This window comes from Caretta caretta, chromosome 2 (assembly GCF_965140235.1).
Source record: "Caretta caretta isolate rCarCar2 chromosome 2, rCarCar1.hap1, whole genome shotgun sequence".
Lineage (NCBI taxonomy): Eukaryota > Metazoa > Chordata > Testudines > Cheloniidae > Caretta > Caretta caretta.
The window spans coordinates 213,972,668-213,993,128 of NC_134207.1; the positions used below are offsets into that span (position 1 = coordinate 213,972,668).

At 44.6% G+C, this 20,461-nt stretch overlaps 1 protein-coding gene across 1 annotated transcript; it reads right to left on the reverse strand.

The window, feature by feature from the left end:
* Positions 1–637: 637 nt before the first annotated feature.
* On the reverse strand, positions 638–8,760 carry LOC142070776 (uncharacterized). Its single transcript, XM_075124748.1, has 3 exons — positions 7,987–8,760; positions 6,961–7,399; positions 638–647 (listed from the first exon to the last, which is right to left on the reverse strand). The coding sequence occupies exons 1-3, from the start codon at positions 8,576–8,578 to the stop codon at positions 638–640; spliced, it is 1,041 nt and encodes a 346-aa protein (XP_074980849.1). The 5' UTR covers positions 8,579–8,760.
* Between the last annotated feature and the right edge of the window lie 11,701 nt (positions 8,761–20,461).

A 20,461-nucleotide genomic window follows, 5' to 3' on the forward strand; every position in this document is an offset into this window, starting at 1 on the left:
TGTGCTCTTTTGTTGTGTGCCCTCTCGGACAGAGAGAGGGACCAGGGCAGGAAAAAAAATCTCCTAAAAAGATCCTGAAATGATACACCTAAAATTACAGAAATTGTGAGCAATAGAAAGGAAATGTGTTAGAGTATCTTTTGTTGTAGCTTGTGAATTTTCCCTGTGCTAAGAGGGAGGTTTATTCCTCTTTTATAAGTTTGAAGTTGAGCCTAGAGGGGAATCCTCTGTGTTTTAAATCTTTTTATTACCCTGTAAAATTACCTTCCATCCTGATTTTACAGAGGTGCTTCTTTTATTATTTTTTTTAATAATAAAATTTTAAGAACCTGATTGGTTTTTAGTGTCCTAAAAACCCAAGGGTCTGGTCTGACCTCACCTTGTTAACCTATTGGTTGGTATATTATTCTCAAGCCTCCCCAGGAAAGGGGGTGAAGGGGCTTGGGGGGGATAGAGCTCCAAGTGGCCCCTCCCACAATGTCTGTTTAAATCACTTGGTGGTGGCAGCAGTACCGTCCAAGGATAAGGAAATGAATTTATGCCTTTGGGAAGCTTTTAACCTAAGCTGGGGGAATATAAGATTAGAGGGTCTTTCATGCAGGTCCCCACATCTGTACCTCAGAAATACCGTGTACTTTTACTCTATACTATAAAGTAAAAGCACATAAAAAGACCAGATTTCACAGCAAACCTTTGAAGAGAGACCACCTCTTACAAGTGACCACTTTTGCTAACGCCTATGAATGGCGACTCTTGGCAGGTTCTACTGTATATCACATGGTTTAATGCACTCAAATACTATGGTAAGGAGCATGGTATAAAAACCAATGTGGAATAAAATGTTCAATTTCAGAAAACAAAAACTGAAGACTATTTGTTATTTCCTCTTTCATGCCCTCATTTCTAGAAAAGATATCAGATATCCAGATGACACTACTGATATAGAAGTTGAAAGACTTCACATAATAGGTATTCACCCTACAGAATATATTTGGTAAAAAAAAGATTTTTCAAACATTTTTTACTGAAAGAAATGGGACACTTTTTTTATGAAAATGTTCAATTTTCCCCTGTTTTCTGACCAGCTCTACTGCAGCTGGATCTGGGGAGGAGTCTAAGTATAACTACCTCCCACTTATATACTGTGGCAGAGCACCAGCTTTGCCTCGGGGGGGGCCCTGCACTTCTAGGCGGTTAGTGTTTGCCTCAGAGGTTTTCTGTGACCCTCAATGTAGCCTCTCTCCCCTACTAAAGGCAAGGGTTACAGTTTACTGAGCCCTCTTCATCATCAGCCAGTCAACTGGTTCAGTGTAAGAACCCTCTTTAGTCCCTGTCTTCCTTTTCAGGGAGCATTTGTGTAGAAATGTGAGGGAGGGGCAGGGGGAACCCGGGCCCACCCTCTTCTCCAGGTTCCAGCCCAAGAACCCTAATTGGCAGTGGCAACAGGTAGTTTTCCTATACTACCAGAGCTATAGCCCTTCTCTGGGCTACTTCCCCAAATGGCCCCTCCTAGCACCCTCCTTGGTACCTGACCATGCTTGTTCTCCTGGCTCTTTTACTGCGCACCTTCTTTCTTCCAGTCTTCCCACAACACACCTACTTACTCCCAGCTCCTAACACCAGGCCTCTCTGAAGGGGCCTCCTTTTAAACTAGTCCCAGCCAGTTCTAAATGGACTTCAGGTGATCTGATTAGCCTGTTTCTCTTGATTGCTTCTAATCAGTTCTTAATTGGTTCCAGGTGTCTTATGGACTCTGCCTGACTTAATTGCTTCTATCACCTTCCTGACTGCTCTGGCCCCTGCCTTGGTCACTCAGAAAACAGAAAACTATTCATCCAGTGTCCAGGATGTTTTCCTTCTACCAGACTCCTGCAGTGTTCTTGGCGCAGTTCACCCCCATTCCAGACACCTGCCCCTTTTGCGGCATGAGGGAGACCCTGGTGCATGTGTATCTGGAGTAGGCCACATTGCAGCCCCTATTCCGGCTCCTCTTGGACATCATGTCACGTTTTTGGTTGCACTTTTCCCCTCACCTGTTCATATACACACTCCGTATCCATGGCCCCACAAAGTCATGAGACCTCCTTGTCAATGTCCTCCTAGCCCTGGCCAAAATGGCCATCTAAAAAACCAGGGAGAGGAGGTTGGCTGACGCGGTTTCCTGTGACTGTGGGTCCTATTTCTGCTCCTCAGTCCGTTCACGCATCTGGGCAGAGTTCCTCTGGGCTTTCTTGACACCTTTGAGGAGCAGTGGGCACTGTTCAGGGTTCTCTGTTCAGTGTCCCCATCAGGTTCCCTTCGTTTAGCCCTGTGACCTCACTCCTGTCCCTGTTATATCTTTAGTTGTCCACCGTAATTAATTGAGATACTGGACTTTGTGGATCCTCCCCTTAGGCTGAGGGAGGTCCTTTAGCAGTGGGCGGGCACTTCCAGGATCCCAGCACAACCAGACTCCTGCACCCAACCAGTCTGGGTCTGTCACAATACCTTGTTCAACAAGATGGATTTCTACGTATTACATGATCAAACTTATTCTTAATTAGGAAGTAGCAGGCCCTGAATACATAGAACTAGATCAGCATAGCTCCATTAAAGATCTGGACCATCCTGTGCAGGATGTTAAGTGGTATAAATCAGCATAGCTCCATTAAAGATCTGGACCATCCTGTGCAGGATGTTAAGGAGGGCATTGTTTGTCTTTGCCCAATAGACCACGTTGGAAAACCTCTTTCATATCCTGAATCCTTTTACAACTGCTTCCAGAAACATCAGTGTGTGGGAGGAGGGACAAAAAAAAAAAACCAAAATGCCCCATAAATTTATCCCATTCATGCATCCAATGAAAAATTGGACAAAGTGCCCAATCCCAAAAGGTGCTAAGCATTCCAGGTGCTCTCATCTATCAGGAGAAAGACAAAAGCAAAGGACACACACGCCTCAGCTTTTCCTCAGAAAAGTGATCCAATTTACAGCTCCATTTTCTCCTCTTCTACAGCGTGTATCTTAATGTTGATTACTTTCAGTTGAAGTTTGGCCACTACATTTAGGGATTGATTCAAGCTTTTTGGGGTTTTCCAAAGAGCATCAACTTTACAAATCTTTTAGATATTTCTGAAACAATTTTCCTTTTGTTAAGCTTCAACTGGGCTGAGGAAGCATTATTCACATCCAGGTCTGTATTAGGGTATGTCTACACTACGAAATCAGGTCAAATTTATAGAAGTCGGTTTTTTAGAAATCGGTTTTATATATTCGAGTGTGTGTGTCCCCACAGAAAATGCTCTAAGTGCATTAAGTGCAGTAACTCGGCGGAGTGCTTCCACAGTACCGAGGCTAGCGTCGACTTCCGGAGTGTTGCACTGTGGGTGGCTATCCCACAGTTCCCGCAGTCTCCGCTGCCCATTGGAATTCTGGGTTGAGATCCCAATGCCTGATGGGGCTAAAACATTGTCGCGGGTGGTTCTGGGAACATATCGTCAGACTCCCGTTCCCTCCCTCCCTCCGTGAAAGCAAGGGCTGACAATCGTTTCGCGCCTTTTTTCCTGAGTTACCTGTGCAGACGCCATACCATGGCAAGCATGGAGCCCGCTCAGGTAACCGTCACCCTATGTCTCCTGGGTGCTGGCAGACACGGTACTGCATTGCTACACAGTAGCAGCAACCCATTGCCTTCTGGCAGCAGACGGTGCAATATGACTGGTAGCCGTCATCGTCATGTCCGAGGTGCTCCTGGCCATGTCGGCCAGGAGCGCCTGGACAGACATGGGCGCAGGGACTAAGTTTGGAGTGACTTGACCAGGTCATTCTCTTTAGTCCTGCAGTCAGTCCTATTGAACCATCTTATGGTGAGCAGGCAGGCAATACGGATTGCTAGCAGTCCTATTGCATCATCTTCTGCCGGGCAGGCAAGAGATGAGGATGGCTAGCAGTCGTATTGCACCGTCTTCTGCCGAGCAGCCATGAGATGTGGATGGCTTGCAGTCCTTCTGCACCGTCTGCTGCCAGCCAAAGATGTAAAAGATAGATGGAGTGGATCAAAACAAGAAATAGACCAGATTTGTTTTGTACTCATTTGCCTCCTCCCCTGTCTAGGGGACTCATTCCTCTAGGTCACACTGCAGTCACTCACAGAGAAGGTGCAGCAAGGTAAATCTAGCCATGTATCAATCAGAGGCCAGACTAACCTCATTGTTCCAATAAGAACAATAACTTAGGTGCACCATTTCTTATTGGAACCCTCCGTGAAATCCTGCCTGAAATACTACTTGATGTAAAGCCACCCCCTTTGTTGATTTTAGCTCCCTGAAGCCAACCCTGTAAGCCGTGTCTTCAGTCGCCCCTCCCTGCGTCAGAGCAACGACAAACAATCATGCATCTGAGTTGAGAGTGCTGTCCAGAGCAGTCACAATGGAGCACTCTGATGGGGTTAAAACATTGTCGCGGGCGGTTCTGGGTACATATCATCAGGCCCCCGTTACCTCCCTCCCTCCGTGAAAGCAAGGGCAGACAATCGTTTTGCGCCCTTTTTCCTGAGTTACCTGTGCAGACGCCATACCACGGCAAGCATGGAGCCTGCTCAGGTAACCGTCACCCTATGTCTCCTGGGTGCTGGCAGACACGGTACTGCATTGCTACACAGTAGCAGCAACCCATTGCCTTGTGGCAGCAGACGGTACAGTACAACTGGTAGCCGTCCTTGTCATGTCCGAGGTGCTCCTGGCCACGTCGGCCAGGAGCGCCTGGGCAGACGTGGGCGCAGGGCTAAATTTGGAGTGATTCGACCAGGTCGTTCTCTTTAGTCCTGCAGTCAGTCCTATTGAACCGTCTTATGGTGAGCAGACAGGCAATACGGATTGCTAGCAGTCCTATTGCATCATCTTCTGCCGGGCAGCCATGAGATGTGGATGGCATGCAGTCCTTCTGCACCGTTTGCTGCCAGCCAAAGATGTAAAAGATAGATGGAGTGGATCAAAACAAGAAATAGACCAGATTTGTTTTGTACTCATTTGCTTCCCCCCCCCCCATCTAGGGGACTCATTCCTCTAGGTCACACTGCAGTCACTCACAGAGAAGGTGCAGCAAGGTAAATCTAGCCATGTATCAATCAGAGGCCAGACTAACCTCATTGTTCCAATAAGAACAATAACTTAGGTGCACCATTTCTTATTGGAACCCTCCGTGAAGTCCTGCGTGAAATACTCCTTGATGTAAAGCCACCCCCTTTGTTGATTTTAGCTCTCTGAAGCCAACCCTGTAAGCCATGTCGTCAGTCCCCCTCCCTGCGTCAGAGCAACGGCAGACAATCGTTCCGCGCCTTTTTTCTGTGTGGATGCCATACCAAGGCAAGCATGGAGGCCGCTCAGCTCACTTTGGCAATTAGGAGCACATTAAACACCACACGCATTATCCAGCAGTATATGCAGCACCAGAACCTGGCAAAGCAATACCAGGCGAGGAGGCGACGTCAGCGCGGTCACGTGAGTGATCAGGACAGATTTCTCTGAAAGCATGGGCCCTGCCAATGCATGCATCATGGTGCTAATGGGGCAGGTTCATGCTGTGGAACGCCGATTCTGGGCTCGGGAAACAAGCTCAGACTGGTGGGACCGCATAGTGTTGCAGGTCTGGGACGATTCCCAGTGGCTGCAAAACTTTCGCATGCGTAGGGGCACTTTCATGGAACTTTGTGACTTGCTTTCCCCTGCCCTGAAGCGCATGAATACCAAGATGAGAGTAGCCCTCACAGTTGAGAAGCGAGTGGCGATAGCCCTGTGGAAGCTTGCAACGCCAGACAGCTACCGGTCAGTCGGGAATCAATTTGGAGTGGGCAAATCTACTGTTGGAGCTGCTGTGATGCAAGTAGCCCATGCAATCAAAGATCTGCTGATATCAAGGGCAGTGACCCTGGGAAATGTGCAGGTCATAGTGGATGGCTTTGCTGCAATGGGATTCCCTAACTGAGGTGGGGCCATAGACGGAACCCATATCCCTATCTTGGCACCGGAGCACCAAGCCGGTGAGTACATAAACCGCAAGGGTACTTTTCAATAGTGCTGCAAGCTCTGGTGGATCACAAGGGACGTTTCACCAACATTAACGTGGGATGGCCGGGAAAGGTGCATGACGCTCGCATCTTCAGGAACTCTGGTCTGTTTCAAAAGCTGCAGGAAGGGACTTTATTCCCAGACCAGAAAATAACTGTTGGGGACGTTGAAATGCCTATATGTATCCTTGGGGACCCAGCCTACCCCTTAATGCCATGGCTCATGAAGCCATACACAGGCAGCCTGGACAGTAGTCAGGAGCTGTTCAACTACAGGCTGAGCAAGTGCAGAATGGTGGTAGAATGTGCATTTGGACGTTTAAAGGCGCGCTGGCGCAGTTTACTGACTCGCTTAGACCTCAGCGAAACCAATATTCCCACTGTTATTACTGCTTGCTGTGTGCTCCACAATATCTGTGAGAGTAAGGGGGAGACGTTTATGGCAGGGTGGGAGGTTGAGGCAAATCGCCTGGCTGCTGGTTACGCGCAGCCAGACACCAGGGCGGTTAGAAGAGCACAGGAGAGCGCGGTACGCATCAGAGAAGCTTTGAAAACCAGTTTCATGACTGGCCAGGCTACGGTGTGAAAGTTCTCTTTGTTTCTCCTTGATGAAACCCCCCGCCCCTTGGTTCACTCTACTTCCCTGCAAGCTAACCACCCTCCCCTCCTCCCTTTAATCATTGCTTGCAGAGGCAATAAAGTCATTGTTGCTTCACATTCATGCATTCTTTATTCATTCATCACACAAATAGGGGGATGACTATCAAGGTAGCCCAGGGAGGTAATGGAGGAGGGAAGGAAAATGCCACTCAGCACTTTAAAAGTTTACAACTTTAAAATTTATTGAATGCCAGCCTTCTTTTTTTTGGGCAATCCTCTGTGGCAGAGTGGCTGGTTGGCCAGTGCCCCCCCCCCACCGCATTCTTGGGCGTCTGGGTGTGGAGGCTATGGAACTTGGGGAGGAGGGCGGTTGGTTACACAGGGGCTGTAGTGGCAGTCTGTGCTCCAGCTGCCTTTGCTGCAGCTCAGCCATACACTGGAGCATACTGGTTTGGTCCTCCAGAAGCCTCAGCATTGAATCCTGCCTCCTCTCATCACGCTGCCGCCACATTTGAGCTTCAGCCCTGTCTTCAGCCCGCCACTTACTCTCTTCAGCCCGCCACCTCTCCTCCCGGTCATTTTGTGCTTTCCTGCACTCTGACATTATTTGCCTCCACGCATTCGTCTGTGCTCTGTCAGTGTGGGAGGACAGCATGAGCTCAGAGAACATTTCATCACGAGTGCGTTTTTTTTTCTTTCTAATCTTCACTAGCCTCTGGGAAGGAGAAGATCCTGTGATCATTGAAACACATGCAGCTGGTGGAGAAAAAAATGGGACAGCGGTATTTAAAAAGACACATTTTATAAAACAGTGGCTACACTCTTTCAGGGTAAACCTTGCTGTTAACATTACATACATAGCACATGTGCTTTCGTTACAAGGTCGCATTTTGCCTCCCCCTACCGCGTGGCTACCCCCTCAACCCTCCTCCCTCCCCGTGGCTAACAGCGGGGAACATTTCTGTTCAGCCACAGGTAAGCAGCCCAGCAGGAACGGGCTCCTCTGAGTGTCCCCTGAAGAAAAGCACCCTATTTCAACCAGGTGACCATGAATGATATCTCACTCTCCTGAGGATAACACAGAGAGATAAAGAATGGATGTTGTTTGAACGCCAGCAAACATACACTGCAATGCTTTGTTGTACAATGATTCCCGAGTACGTGTTACTGGCCTGGAGTGGTAAAGTGTCCTACCATGGAGGACACAATAAGGCTGTCCTCCCCAGAAACCTTTTGCGAAGGCTTTGGGAGTACATCCAGGAGAGCCGCAAATGTCAGGGCAAAGTAATCCTTTCACATGCTTGCTTTTAAACCATGTATAGTATTTTAAAAGGTACATTCACTGGAGGTCCCTTCTCCGCCTGCCGGGTCCAGGAAGCAGCCTTGGGTGGGTTCGGAGGGTACTGGCTCCAGGTCCAGGGTGAGAAACAGTTCCTGGCTGTCGGGAAAACCGGTTTCTCCGCTTGCTTGCTGTGAGCTATCTACAACCTCATCATCATCATCATCATCATCATCTTCTTCGTCCCCAAAACCTGCTTCTGTGTTGCCTCTATCTCCATTGAAGGAGTCAAACAACACGGCTGGGGTAGTGGTGGCTGAACCCCCTAAAATGGCATGCAGCTCATCATAGAAGCGGCATGTTTGGGGCTCTGACCCGGAGCGGCCGTTCGCCTCTCTGGTTTTCTGGTAGGCTTGCCTCAGCTCCTTAAGTTTCATGCGGCACTGCTTCGGGTCCCTGTTATGGCCTCTGTCCTTCATGCCCTGGGAGATTTTGACAAAGGTTTTGGCATTTCGAAAACTGGAACGGAGTTCTGATAGCACCGATTCCTCTCCCCATACAGCGATCAGATCCCGTACCTCCCATTCAGTCCATGCTGGAGCTCTTTTGCGATTCTGGGACTCCATCATGGTCACCTCTGCTGATGAGCTCTGCATGGTCACCTGCAGCTTGCCACGCTGGCCAAACAGGAAATGAGATTAAAAAGTTCGCGGTTCTTTTCCTGTCTACCTGGCCAGTGCATCTGAGTTGAGAGTGCTGTCCAGAGCAGTCACAATGGAGCACTCTGGGATAGCTCCCGGAGGCCAATACCGTCGAATTGTGTCCACAGTACCCCAAATTCGACCCGGCAAGGCCAATTTAAGTGCTAATCCTTGTCGGGGTGGAGTAAGGAAATCGATTTTAAGAGCCCTTTAAGTCGAAATAAAGGGCTTCATCGTGTGGACAGGTGCAGGTTTACATCGATTTAACGCTGCTAAATTCAACCTAAAGTCCTAGTGTAGACCAGGGCTGAGAATGGAGTTGGGACTTAAGGCCAGATGAAGGCTAAAGTTTGGTGACAGTTAAATCTCACAAGTATCCAAGTTAGAAGCAGAAAATAAGCCCTTTTTGGGTTTGGATCAACTTGGAGTCAGAATTATGGGTGAGTTCATAACCAACAATTTGGAACTAAACAGACTGTTTGATAGTAATTCTAAGAATACCAGAAGAACAAAAATACATAGCATCACAGAACTCATGCTTTACCAGCACAATATGAAGCTTGAACCTCAGAAGGTCGAAATCTAGAACCTACCATTTTTGTGTAGATTCTAAACTTGACAAAATGTGTTTTTATTCTTATCAGAGGCCCTACTTAGGCCCAAAAAATTAAGTTAAAGTAACAAATTAGAGAGAGAGAGTTGGGGGGAAACTTATCAAACCTGTTCATACCTCCAGATCTTTAGAGGTTCACCCATCTCCAGATGAGTTACCCCATTGCTATGAAAATGTTAATAATATGCCAAATGTAGCTAGACTGCCTACCTTTTTTCTCTGTTATTATACATAATCTCTAAAGATTTTGTAGAACAGCCTCTGACCAGGGTATTTTAAGGCACATCATAAAATAAATTACAGTATGCAGTTACATGCAAAATTTAAGTTTTCATCTAAAATTAGTCATAGAGACTGTATAATTGGCTGGACAGGTCTTAAGTGTGAATGTGCGGTTTTTAAAAGGAAACCTAACAATCTATGGTTACATGCCTCATGTTTTTCATAACATTCTCTAGATTATTCCTACAAGACAAGACTGATAAAGACTTATCAAACTGAGTTTGAAGTGAAGTCACATTTTATTTACTCTTGTCAATTATGCATGTAGAAATTGTCTGTTTAGACAAATCTATGAAAAAGGACGTCTAAAGATGTGTCATGTTTATGGTTAAATATGTTAAATGTAACGTTAAAGCTGACATGGTTATGGCCCAATGGGGAAGCACTGTCAAGCGACCTCCAACTCAGATGCTGTGCATATCATCAGACTCATTGTTTCTGTTTAATTGCATTCACATTGCATAATATTGCATAACAAGTGTCCAAAAAAAGCCGTTTGCTATGAGAGAGTTTCGGTCTTCTTCTTCAGTATTATGCCAGGGTTAATGATCATCACAGCTGCTCAAAGCCAAGAGGAATAGGCAATTTCACTTAGAGTTATCAGATTTCTCTTTTAGTAGAGAACTGAAGGCCTGCTCCATCTACTGTTTATAGTCTGGCCAGAGACAGTCTCTTGATTCCCATGCTGACTCTCAGGCACTTTGCCCTCTGTTTGGTTGAGAGGGTTTTTTACAGCTAAGTACTTTAGAAATAATCATAGAGAAATGGATTGTTCTCAAAAGTACGTTGTTTTTTGTTGGCCTTCTGGAGTTCTCATAAACTAGTAGACTTCAGTAGCAGTTGACTCAGAGGATTATCACTGCTGTAAACCATTTGCAGTGGTGATTTATAATATTTTAATTATATCTAATACATGGGTTTCTAACACAGCTGGACCATCATTGCAGCCGCACTGGGAATTGTATTTTCTGGCAGTTAACAAATGACTTTCAGCGAGGCAGATTCTTATCAGCCCTCAAGACCTTATTCCATTAAGCAGAATAATGTTTATAAACGCCATACACACATGTATTTTCTTGCCTAGTTATTCATAATTAAATCTTCCAGGAGTCACCATAGTGTGTTCTACATTGTAGGCATTTCTTTCGTGTTCTATAGTATCTTGGGGGGAAAAGCCGTTTTAGAAATTATAATGGATAAATCTAATCAAACCATTTGGTTTGGACAAGACTGAGCCACCCCAAGAGAAGTCCTGAGAAGAAATTATGACTCAGCATCACACAGTTCCTTCCCTGCTCTTCCCATATTCCTAGGGAAAATAAGATACTACAGCTCTTTGCTAGGCACAGGCCACTTCTCCCTTTGTGCAAGCTCAGCTCTGCCCATCAGCACTTTGTGGGGAGGGTGAGGCAGAGTAGAGACTCCACCCACTCGCTTTAGGGGGCATGTACAATACTGCAGAAAAGGAACTAGGTGATAGTAGAGCAAATAGAATGAGTCAACAATGTGATGTTGTTGCCAAAAAAAATAAAAAGGCAAATATTCCGGAGTGTGCTAACAAGTGTCATACTTTAAGACATGGGAGGTAATGGTTCTTTCTCCTAAGCTGAGCTTGTGAAGCCTCAGCTACAGTGCTGCATCCAGTTTTGGGTGCCACACTTTCAGAAAGATGGAGAAAAATTGGAGAGAGTCCAGAGGAAAGCAACAAAAAAAAAATAAAAGGTTGGAAAATCCCTGAAAAACTGGGCATGTTTAGTCTTGAGAAAGGAAAACTGAGGGGGGGACCTTGTAAGAGTCTTCAAATATGATAAGGATTGTTATAAAGATTGTCAATTGTTCTCCATGTCTACTGAAGATAGAACAAGAAGTAGTGGGCTTAATCTGCAGCAAGGGAGATTTAGATTAGATATAAAGGGAAATAAAGCTGTCTAACTTAAGTACTGGGATAGCTTACCAAGGGAGGCTGTAGAATCCCTGTCATTGGAGGTTTATAAGAATGCATTGGACAAATTCTCATGAGGGATCATCTAGGTATACTTTGTCCTATCTCAGTCCAGGGGCATGGACTAGACGACCTTTCAAGGTCCTTTCCAGACCTACACTTCTATGATTCCATAGATGTGTTATGCTCAGCCACAATCTGTCCCTACCCTCCTAGGGCAAAAGCAAGATTATCAAGTATAACTAGAGCTGGTTGAAGAAAACATTCACATAACCATTTTACATTGGAAAATACAATTCTGACAAAATTGAAATACTTTGTGAAATCATGATGAGTTCTCCAAAATTTGTTTCAGGAAAAGAGTTCCAAAAATATCATTCCCTCTGGGGCACCTGGCATGGGCCACTGTCGGAAGACAGGCTACTGGGCTAGATGGGCCTTTTGTCTGACCCAGTAGGGCTGTTCTTATGTTCTTATCAAACTGTCCATTTATTTTGAAGTAACTTTTTGGTTATAATGTATAGTACAATTTTTATAAAAGAGTGATCATGTCTATAGTATAAAATAAAAATGACATCAAAACAAAACACTGATTGATCTGAAACTTGGGGGGGAGGGGGAGGAGAGGGGAGATTCCTCCCCCCCTAAGAGTTTGGAAATTTTGGGTGTTTGATCCAAATCAGGAAAAAAAAAGTTTTGAAATGCCCAAATCCTTTGAAAATGGAGTTTGTCCTCTGCACATCAATAATTATACCTAAAAATATGTTCTCTGTAGGGGGCTGGACATTTGGGATTATTATGCACCTTTAAGACACAAGTCTGTTTTTCTTCCTCAAATTTCCGAAAGTGCAGGGAAAGCACAGTTCTTGTCCAGTTGTCTGGGAGGGCGTGCAATGCACTTCCTCTTCTACAGCTATTTCTGCTGGCCAATATGGTGTGTAGAGGGGATGGTTATAGCACCCTCAGCCAGTTTCAGGAGGTTAGAACCACTGTTGGCAGAGTCTCAGTAAGCACAGAGACCAAACAGCACCCAGTCTTTCTGCAGGGGGCAATGGGATGGAAATGCTATTTGCTCATCACCACCCTTACAGGACCAGACATAATCTGGCAAGAATGAAAAAAAATAAGACAAACATTTAAACTTTTCCTGGACTCTTCGACCATTCATAGCCCTTAGAATAAGCAGAGCAGGGTGGCTCTAAGAAATACGTATAGTTTAAGGAATCAGTAGAGGTTCTATGAACTATATGGGCTGGGAAAGGGCCTTGTTAGGCCCAAGTTCTAAAACAAAGTGTCACAGGCAGGTCATGGGTGGCCAGGACCAGTAGTCTGAGCCAGAGTCCGCAGTGACGAGACAGAAGTCAAGAGTTGGCTGGATCAGGATACCAGGAGACAAACTGAAGATCAGAACCACAGGTGCGAAGCAGAGTAACCACATCAGGCTACCAGGGGAAACCAAAGGTAGGAGACAAACTGGAGGTCAGGTACTATAAGTCAGATGCCAGAATTCAAGCTGGGCCACAATGCCAAGAAATTAAGCCAGGGATAAAGCAATTAGGGTCCAAATGTTGCTGAAAATACTGGGTCAAATTCTGACCTCAGTTACAATGGTGCAATTCCCATCCACCAAGTCAAAAATAATAACTCAACTTTAATCAGAGATTTTGTAGGGTCCTTCAATTCTATCTTTGTCAGAATATTTCTACCAAAAATGGTTTCGATACTATGATATGCCTGCTTTATATGGCTCTTTCTTAATCTCCTTCCTTTTGGAGAAATTAGATCTGCATTGTACTCCACACAATAGGAGTGACACAACAATGGCTGTTTACATGTTTTACTCTGTTTGGTCACTGCCTCCAAGAACATAAAAGGTTTATAAAGACACAGTATAGGAGACTTCACAGCTGATCATAAAGACACATGGAATACTATATAGGGCCAGGTGCAGCTGAGAGGAGAACATTGCATAATTTAAAAAAGCTGACCTTGCTTTTGTGCAGGATTCACAAAATTGCAAATAATAGTTTTAGATAACATCATTTTGTGAATTTTCGCAGTGAAAAAATTCAGAGGATGGGTATTTTTGGTGAAAACAGGATCTGCTTTTTATGATAAAACTGAGCAAGTTAAGCATCACAGCAGAGAAGTAGCCAAAAGCCAAAGAGTGACTATCACATGTTTCCATCTGAAATGAGTCACATGATTAGCAGTGTGCATTGTGGTTATGAAGGTTCTTGGGAGAATTAAGAGGAAGGAAAGAGATAAAGACCTAGAACAAAAGAATGAGTGGCTAACTGTCTTAGCTCCTCTCCTGTCTCTAAATGGATACATAGTAGCCTAGCACTACAAATACAGCATTAAATTTCCATGCTGTGCACAGTCTTTGCCCATGCAGATTAACACGGCCAAGACTGAATGACCTGCCCACGGGCTGTGCAGAGGTGGTTCATATTGGGCAATTATTAAGTTACTGAAGTGCTATGATTGGGGCCATTGCACAACCACAATAAGACAAAGTCCCTCCCCTAAATAGAAAGACAAAGGCACTGAGAAGGGGAAATGACTTGTGTAAGGTAATATAGCAGAGGCTAGAAGAGAATCCCAGATCTCATCCTTTCTAGACCAATGCCTGAACCACTGGATCATAGCACCAGAAATCTACATCTAGCCCTGAAACGCCCATTTGAAGCATATAATGCCTATAGTATTAGCGCTCCAGAGATTTGGGAAAAACTGAGACCAGGAGCAATAATGTTCTACCCCATGTTTCAACAGTTGGCCACACAACTTCTTGTGTCCACTTACTGTATTCACGCTACTTGATAAAATCAGTTCAATACATGTTCCTAGCTGGGAGTGTTTTTCAAGATCAGGCAGAATATATGATTAATTTGATTTCAGTATGCTGATGAAGTGATTGAGAGAGGAAAGAGTGGGCTGGAGGGACTTTTTGTTGGCATTTCATGAAATAAACGACATTTTAATATCTTTCAATAGTCTGTAACATTTTGTAAGCCTTTTGCTATTAAAAATTTCTCAGGGCAAAGTATTTCACTATTGCTTTCAGTAAAGCTGTTGCTCCCAGGTATATTTTCAGTTAAGACAAAACCCCATTATTTATCAGATAACATTTATGAGGGCTGGTGGCTGAAGCTGAACTTCACACCTCAAAGCTGTCAAACTCTCCTTAATACTTTATTTTTGTACATGACCATCTTTCCTCCTATATGTGGATTTGCAGTCCTCCTTCCCCAGCTCTGCAGAGAGGAAGATAGGTCTGCAAACTGCTTTTGGTTCAACCCACATGACACTGTCAGCAACCTATCTGAAAGGTGGCCATTTTATTACCACAGGTACCCTCAGTGTTCCTCTTACACACACATACACTCACTCACTCACTCTTCTTGGGCCTGATGCATAGTCCATTTAAGTCAGTGGAAAGACTCTCATTGATGTTAAAGGCCTTTGGATCAGGCCTATGGATTCTTCATCTTCTGTTCCCTCCTCCCAGGCTGTCTTGCCTGGAAAGTGGTTCCCCTACAAGAGCTTCAATGGGAATTGCACCTGACTAAATCCTGGGAGAGCACTTCCCCACTGGGGCCCACAGTTACTTGCCTGTATTTATGCCTTCTCCTATTTCACTCCCACTCTTTTGTCAAAGACAAATAAAAATATTTAAAGACAGAGGAAAGTTTCCCACGACATCAATGTCACAATCAGCTTGCAGATTATTTTCCACAGTCCATTCCTCTGGAATATTTGATTCCTCTCAGAATTCCCATCACCCTCTGGTTTGTGGCACTCAAGTTGCTGGATTGCTGTGCTTGCAAGATATTCTTCTAGTGAGCTTTCAAACCAGATTCCTGCTCTTTATATGCATTTTTACATTTAATTATTTCATTTACAAGGCCATCATGGGACATAAAATATCCCCAAAGACTTGAACAATTTGTTTCATTAATGTTTTCCATCATTCAGCTAGCACTGATGTTTTAAAGTGAGCTCATAATATTAGATTGGCTGGGCAAGCTGATTTCATAATGTTTCCCCAGTAAAGCTTAAATGTAAGTGAGAACTTCATTTGGAAATATAAGGGAAACCAAATGGTGGCACCAAATAGTTAATGGATTTTCCATTTAAAAATAAAAACTAACCTATTTATGGTGAAACAGCAAGTAGCATCTTTAAAAAAAGAAAGAAAAAAACAAACAAACCACCTCAGTCTGGTTAAAGTTGAAAATATAAGGTTCATGTTGCTTGACTATGGAGTTCTTTAGTAACATAATTCATATTAAGACCCTGGCCATGAAAGCAGTTCCATGCAGTGGACCTCTGCACTCAGAGCAGCTTGCAGGATCAGGATCTAAATTAGTAGAGACTGTGCCAGGGTTTTAAACTCTACTGACAGCCCTGTCAACTGAAGTCACTTAACCACAGGTGACGTATAGCATGAGCAGTAGCTGCATGAGTTTTCTGACAGAAGTACTTAACTCTATCCTAAAAGAAAAATCTGTTACTAGGGACGTTTAGTCTCAAAGTCCATTCAGTATTTGATCGCTCTGCTGATATTTCCAACAAGAGTGCCAGTTAAGCTCTGTTTGTACTAGGGCAATGTATGAAAAACTTTTCTCTCACTAACACGAGGTCTGGTATTTACAATATTAGGAGTTTGAAATAGTCACGATTGAAATAGCCACTGTCACGATTTTTATTACTGTACTGAATAGACATTTTCTAGGTTGCCCCAGAAAATACCCATTTCTGAGGCAAGTGTCAATGCAATATTGTGTGGGAAACAATTTGGACCAGATATGATAGAAAACACCTCACAAGTTTTCAGCACCATTGAATTAGAATCCAAACCTTAGTCCTGACACCACTTCAAACTTGAATTCTACTTTCTAGCCTACCTCTAATATCTAATATCTGGATCCTACATTGTTTTCTCATTTAATCTCTTACTCCTTTGTTTGCAAACCACAGCAGTTAGCATTATAGAGGCAGAGGGCTCAGTTTATGGGAGGGGAGTTCATAGTAATGTTGACAAAACAGAGAACAACAGTTGAAACACCCTGGAGGAAAAAAAGTCACCACAACAACGACAAAATAAACTTTGCCATAATCTAAATCAAGGGTCAGGAAATTCAGAGTTTAGGGAATACAGCATAACAATGAGAATCAAGGGCTATTTTTTAAACTAATGGCATAAGTGTTTACGCCTTTGTACTTCATGTTGATTGCTGGTTTTTGTAAAAAAAAATAGTTTGGGTTTTTTTTTACTATCTGATATGGACCACAGCAAACTGCAACGAACCTTTTGTGGTAAAGCCACCTCTGCAGATGTGCTGGTAACCTGAGACCAAATGACAGTAGGCAAATGTTTCTTTTGAGCTGCAGCCTTTTACCTTTTTCTAAAGGGAAATTAGTAATATGAGATTCCAACCGCCAAACCACGTAAACAAGGCTTTGTTCCTGAAGCTGTAACTGGAACTCACTCTTCAGTTCTAATTGTTCCTGCTTCATTCCTAAGGGGTATTCTTGATTGTAGTTTCTTCCTTTTGTTTTTATTTCTTCCTTTCTAGGAATAATGCTATTGCTATCAGCTGTGCATATATATCAGCATCTTCCAGTGGTTGCTATTTACAAGCCAATATTGAATGTAAGGGTTAGAACAGTGTTTGAAAAAAAAAAAAAAAGTACACACCAACATACCCACAAACAGCTAGTCTCAAGGCGTGCTGGTGAACAATTGAGAAAGAAAGTGCTGTTTCCCTTTCTTTATTCCCTGTTCATCTTTGTTATGGGAAATGCTCTAAGGCAAGGTCACCAAGTGGCTGGCCCATTAAGAGGAGTGGGTGCCCAGTCTCTCCTATGACTGATCAGCTAGGGATCACTATAAAAAACAGCAAGTGGTTGCTTAGTATGGATGTTCGGGCAGGAAGCCCCTGGATTTGGGGGACTAGAGGAAGCAAGGTGACTCCCAGGCAGATTGGCCTGTAGAAGAGCTGCTTATCGTAGAAAGCCCCTGAGTCAGGGGAAAGGTGAGGTTTGAGTGGGGGACTTTGTGTTACCAGTATAATGTGGAATAAAGCTGAATCCCTGAGAAAGGGAGCCTGCATCAGACTCAGGGCATAGTGCCACTCCTTCCAGGCCAGAGAGAAGAAGTCAGCAGTGTCTAGGCAGACTCACAGACAAGGCTAGTAACATCCCAGTCACTCCGAGTTTTCCTTAGGAGATGTGAGAAATGCCTAAGAGGCACAAGTTTTCTGACACAGCAGTCAGTAAGCAGTTTATTTGTGAAGGGGAAAAGCAGGCTCTTTGGGTGACTCCAAGTGTTGCATGACCTTAAGTCAACTGTGCTAATATTTTATCTAGCTACAGGCTTTTGTGAATACTATGAAATATAAAGGATCAGTGTGCGATACAGTGGCCTTTGTCGAGTGTTGCTGTATCACACAGATTCTTTGTACTTCAGAACTGAAGATATTTCTACTGATTGTTTCAGCTTCAATTTTGGCAGCAGGGTTTGACACCTTAAGCCAGACTCAATCCTCTGATATGCATGAGTAAGTGCCATTGATTCCAATAGGACTTGCAAACATGTATTTCCTTTCTAACTATTTTAGAAGGCTTGGGTTAGATAAGGTGACAGGATAGGAAACAGTCTGAAACCTGCAGCCATGAACCTGACTGATTTTTAGGAATGGCACAAGACTGATTTCAGCTTCCATTGGGAATTTGTAGTTCTGTAGCCCCTTTTATTGCAAAGTTAGCCTGGAAAAATGTAAAGTTGCAAGTTTGTCATTACAATTCTTCTGAAACTCAGATGCCATTCATAACCCACTATAACAGGGGTCTTCACCTCTTGAGCACCTCCAAGTGGCTAGGTATGGTATTACAGTCCTTTTCCCACTCCTGGTGCCCTGTGTAGGTTTTCGGCCTTGCTTGGCTGGTTTTCAAAGGCTCAGACTCTGGCCATTTTGACTGTGATCTGAACTTCTTCTGGGATAGTAAAGACTCCAGCAAAAACTATCTGCCCGCACCAAAATCTTCAGTCCCAGCTCTGTGCCCTTTAAATTCAAACTTTTGCTCAGGCTTCCAGAAGAGGCTTGTCCCCTTCTTGGGATTTACACCACTTCACCAGTGCTTGGTGGGAGAACCTATGTCTACTCACTGTTCCAGTTTGCCACCCTACAAACAGCAGCCATGTCTTGCTCACTTCAATTCATTGCAGCTACTTCCCTGGGCCTCTTCCTCCCTCGCTCCTTCACCTTCACCACTTTCCTCAGGATTACAGTTCTCAGGTCCTCTCTCCCCCATCTTAAACAAATTCAGCCAGAACCAAACTCTGGCTGTCCCTCAAGCTCCTTTGGCCAGAGAGTCACACCATGCCTTACCCCTCTGGTCCCAGCCAGGAACTGAGCTGTAAAGTCTCTGCAGCTCCTTTTATCTGACCCTGCTGGGCTCTGATTGGCTGCATCTGTGAGGCTTTTCTAAGCAGCCCTGGAGGACCCACCTTCACTGTTCCTTGCTCTGGGTGGGATGTGGTAGGAGAGCAAAGCCCTGAGCAGGGGGCCACAAAGTTCTGGTACAGCCCATCAGGCCCTGCCAACCCCAAACATGGCTTTTATGTCCATGAAACCTCAGTTTTTCCAGGGACCAGGACCAGTTGACCATCCTAGTGATTGCTGCCTACGCATACTACTACTGAAGTCCCAGTATGTGAAGGCCCCTCCCGCAGCCTGAGGGGAGAAACCATGAAACCCAGGGTTCAACTAAATTCAGGGGACAACAAATGATCAAATGGAAACGTGAGTGAGGATCACAGGGACATCAGCAGGAATCCTGAGGGGGACACTAAGCAGAGAATGCTGGACAGCACCCACTGCTTCTCAAAGGTGTCTAAGGAGCAAGCAGACTTTTGGCCCAGAGGAACTCTGTCCGGATGTGGGATTGAAGGAAGGAATGAAAATAGGCCCCACAGTCACAGAGCACCCCCCCTCCAACATCCTTATCCTGGTTTTATAAATGGCCACTTTGGCCAGCGCCAGGAGGAGGATGACAAGGAGGTCATCCAGGAGGTCCGCGACTTTGTGGGGCCATGGACAGGGTGTGCATAAATCAGGAGGTGAGGGGAAAAGTGCAGCCAGAACCTAAGAAGAAGGTTCTGGAGGAGCTGGAAAAGGGGCTGCAACCTAGCGCACTGCAGATAAATGTGCACCAGGGTCTCCCTGGAACCGCAGAAGGGACAGGAATCGGGGAGGGGGCAAACCACGCCAACAGCTAAGCAGCTTCTCTGATGAGCAGCCTCTGGCCACAAGGGGACAGTTAAATAGTGGGAGAGGGGACAGACAATAATGACTTTTGGACCAAGCACAGGTAAGGGAGCATCAGACTTTTTTCTAATCCCTTTCTCACTACTCTCCACTCCTTCTTACTGCATAGTGTAAAATAAAATACCCATGCTAGAGAAAGAAGATATTTGATATTTGCCTTAAGCAAGGAGCTGCCTAGCTAAAGCATAGTCATTTTAAAACCTTCCTTCTTCCTCAGAAGGAAGTAAAGTGACTCAAACTAAAACCCAAGGGGTCTGATTCTCCTCTCCCTTAGGCAGGTGTAAAGCAGGAGTAACTACATTCAGGTACATGGATTTACTTCTGATGTACACCAGTGTAAAGGACAGGAGAATCAGGCCTACGTTTTTTCCACCTCTTGTGTATTCATGTTTTTTGGTTTGTGTGTTTGGTGGAGGGAAATTTATAGGCGTGGCAGAAACTGCAAGGTTTTCTGCTTTAGCTTTCACAAAGTTTCCAGCACAGACCAGAAATCATTTACTGCAGCAAAATCTTAAATCCATATACTATGCAATTTCCACAACTTCATTTAACCCCAATAAGTACCTTTCTCTCTCCTTGATTTCTCTTTAGAAAAAGAAAACAAAAATTCAGGACAATAAATGAATTCCATGCTTGGGGATTCCAGGCCAGCTTGACTCTCG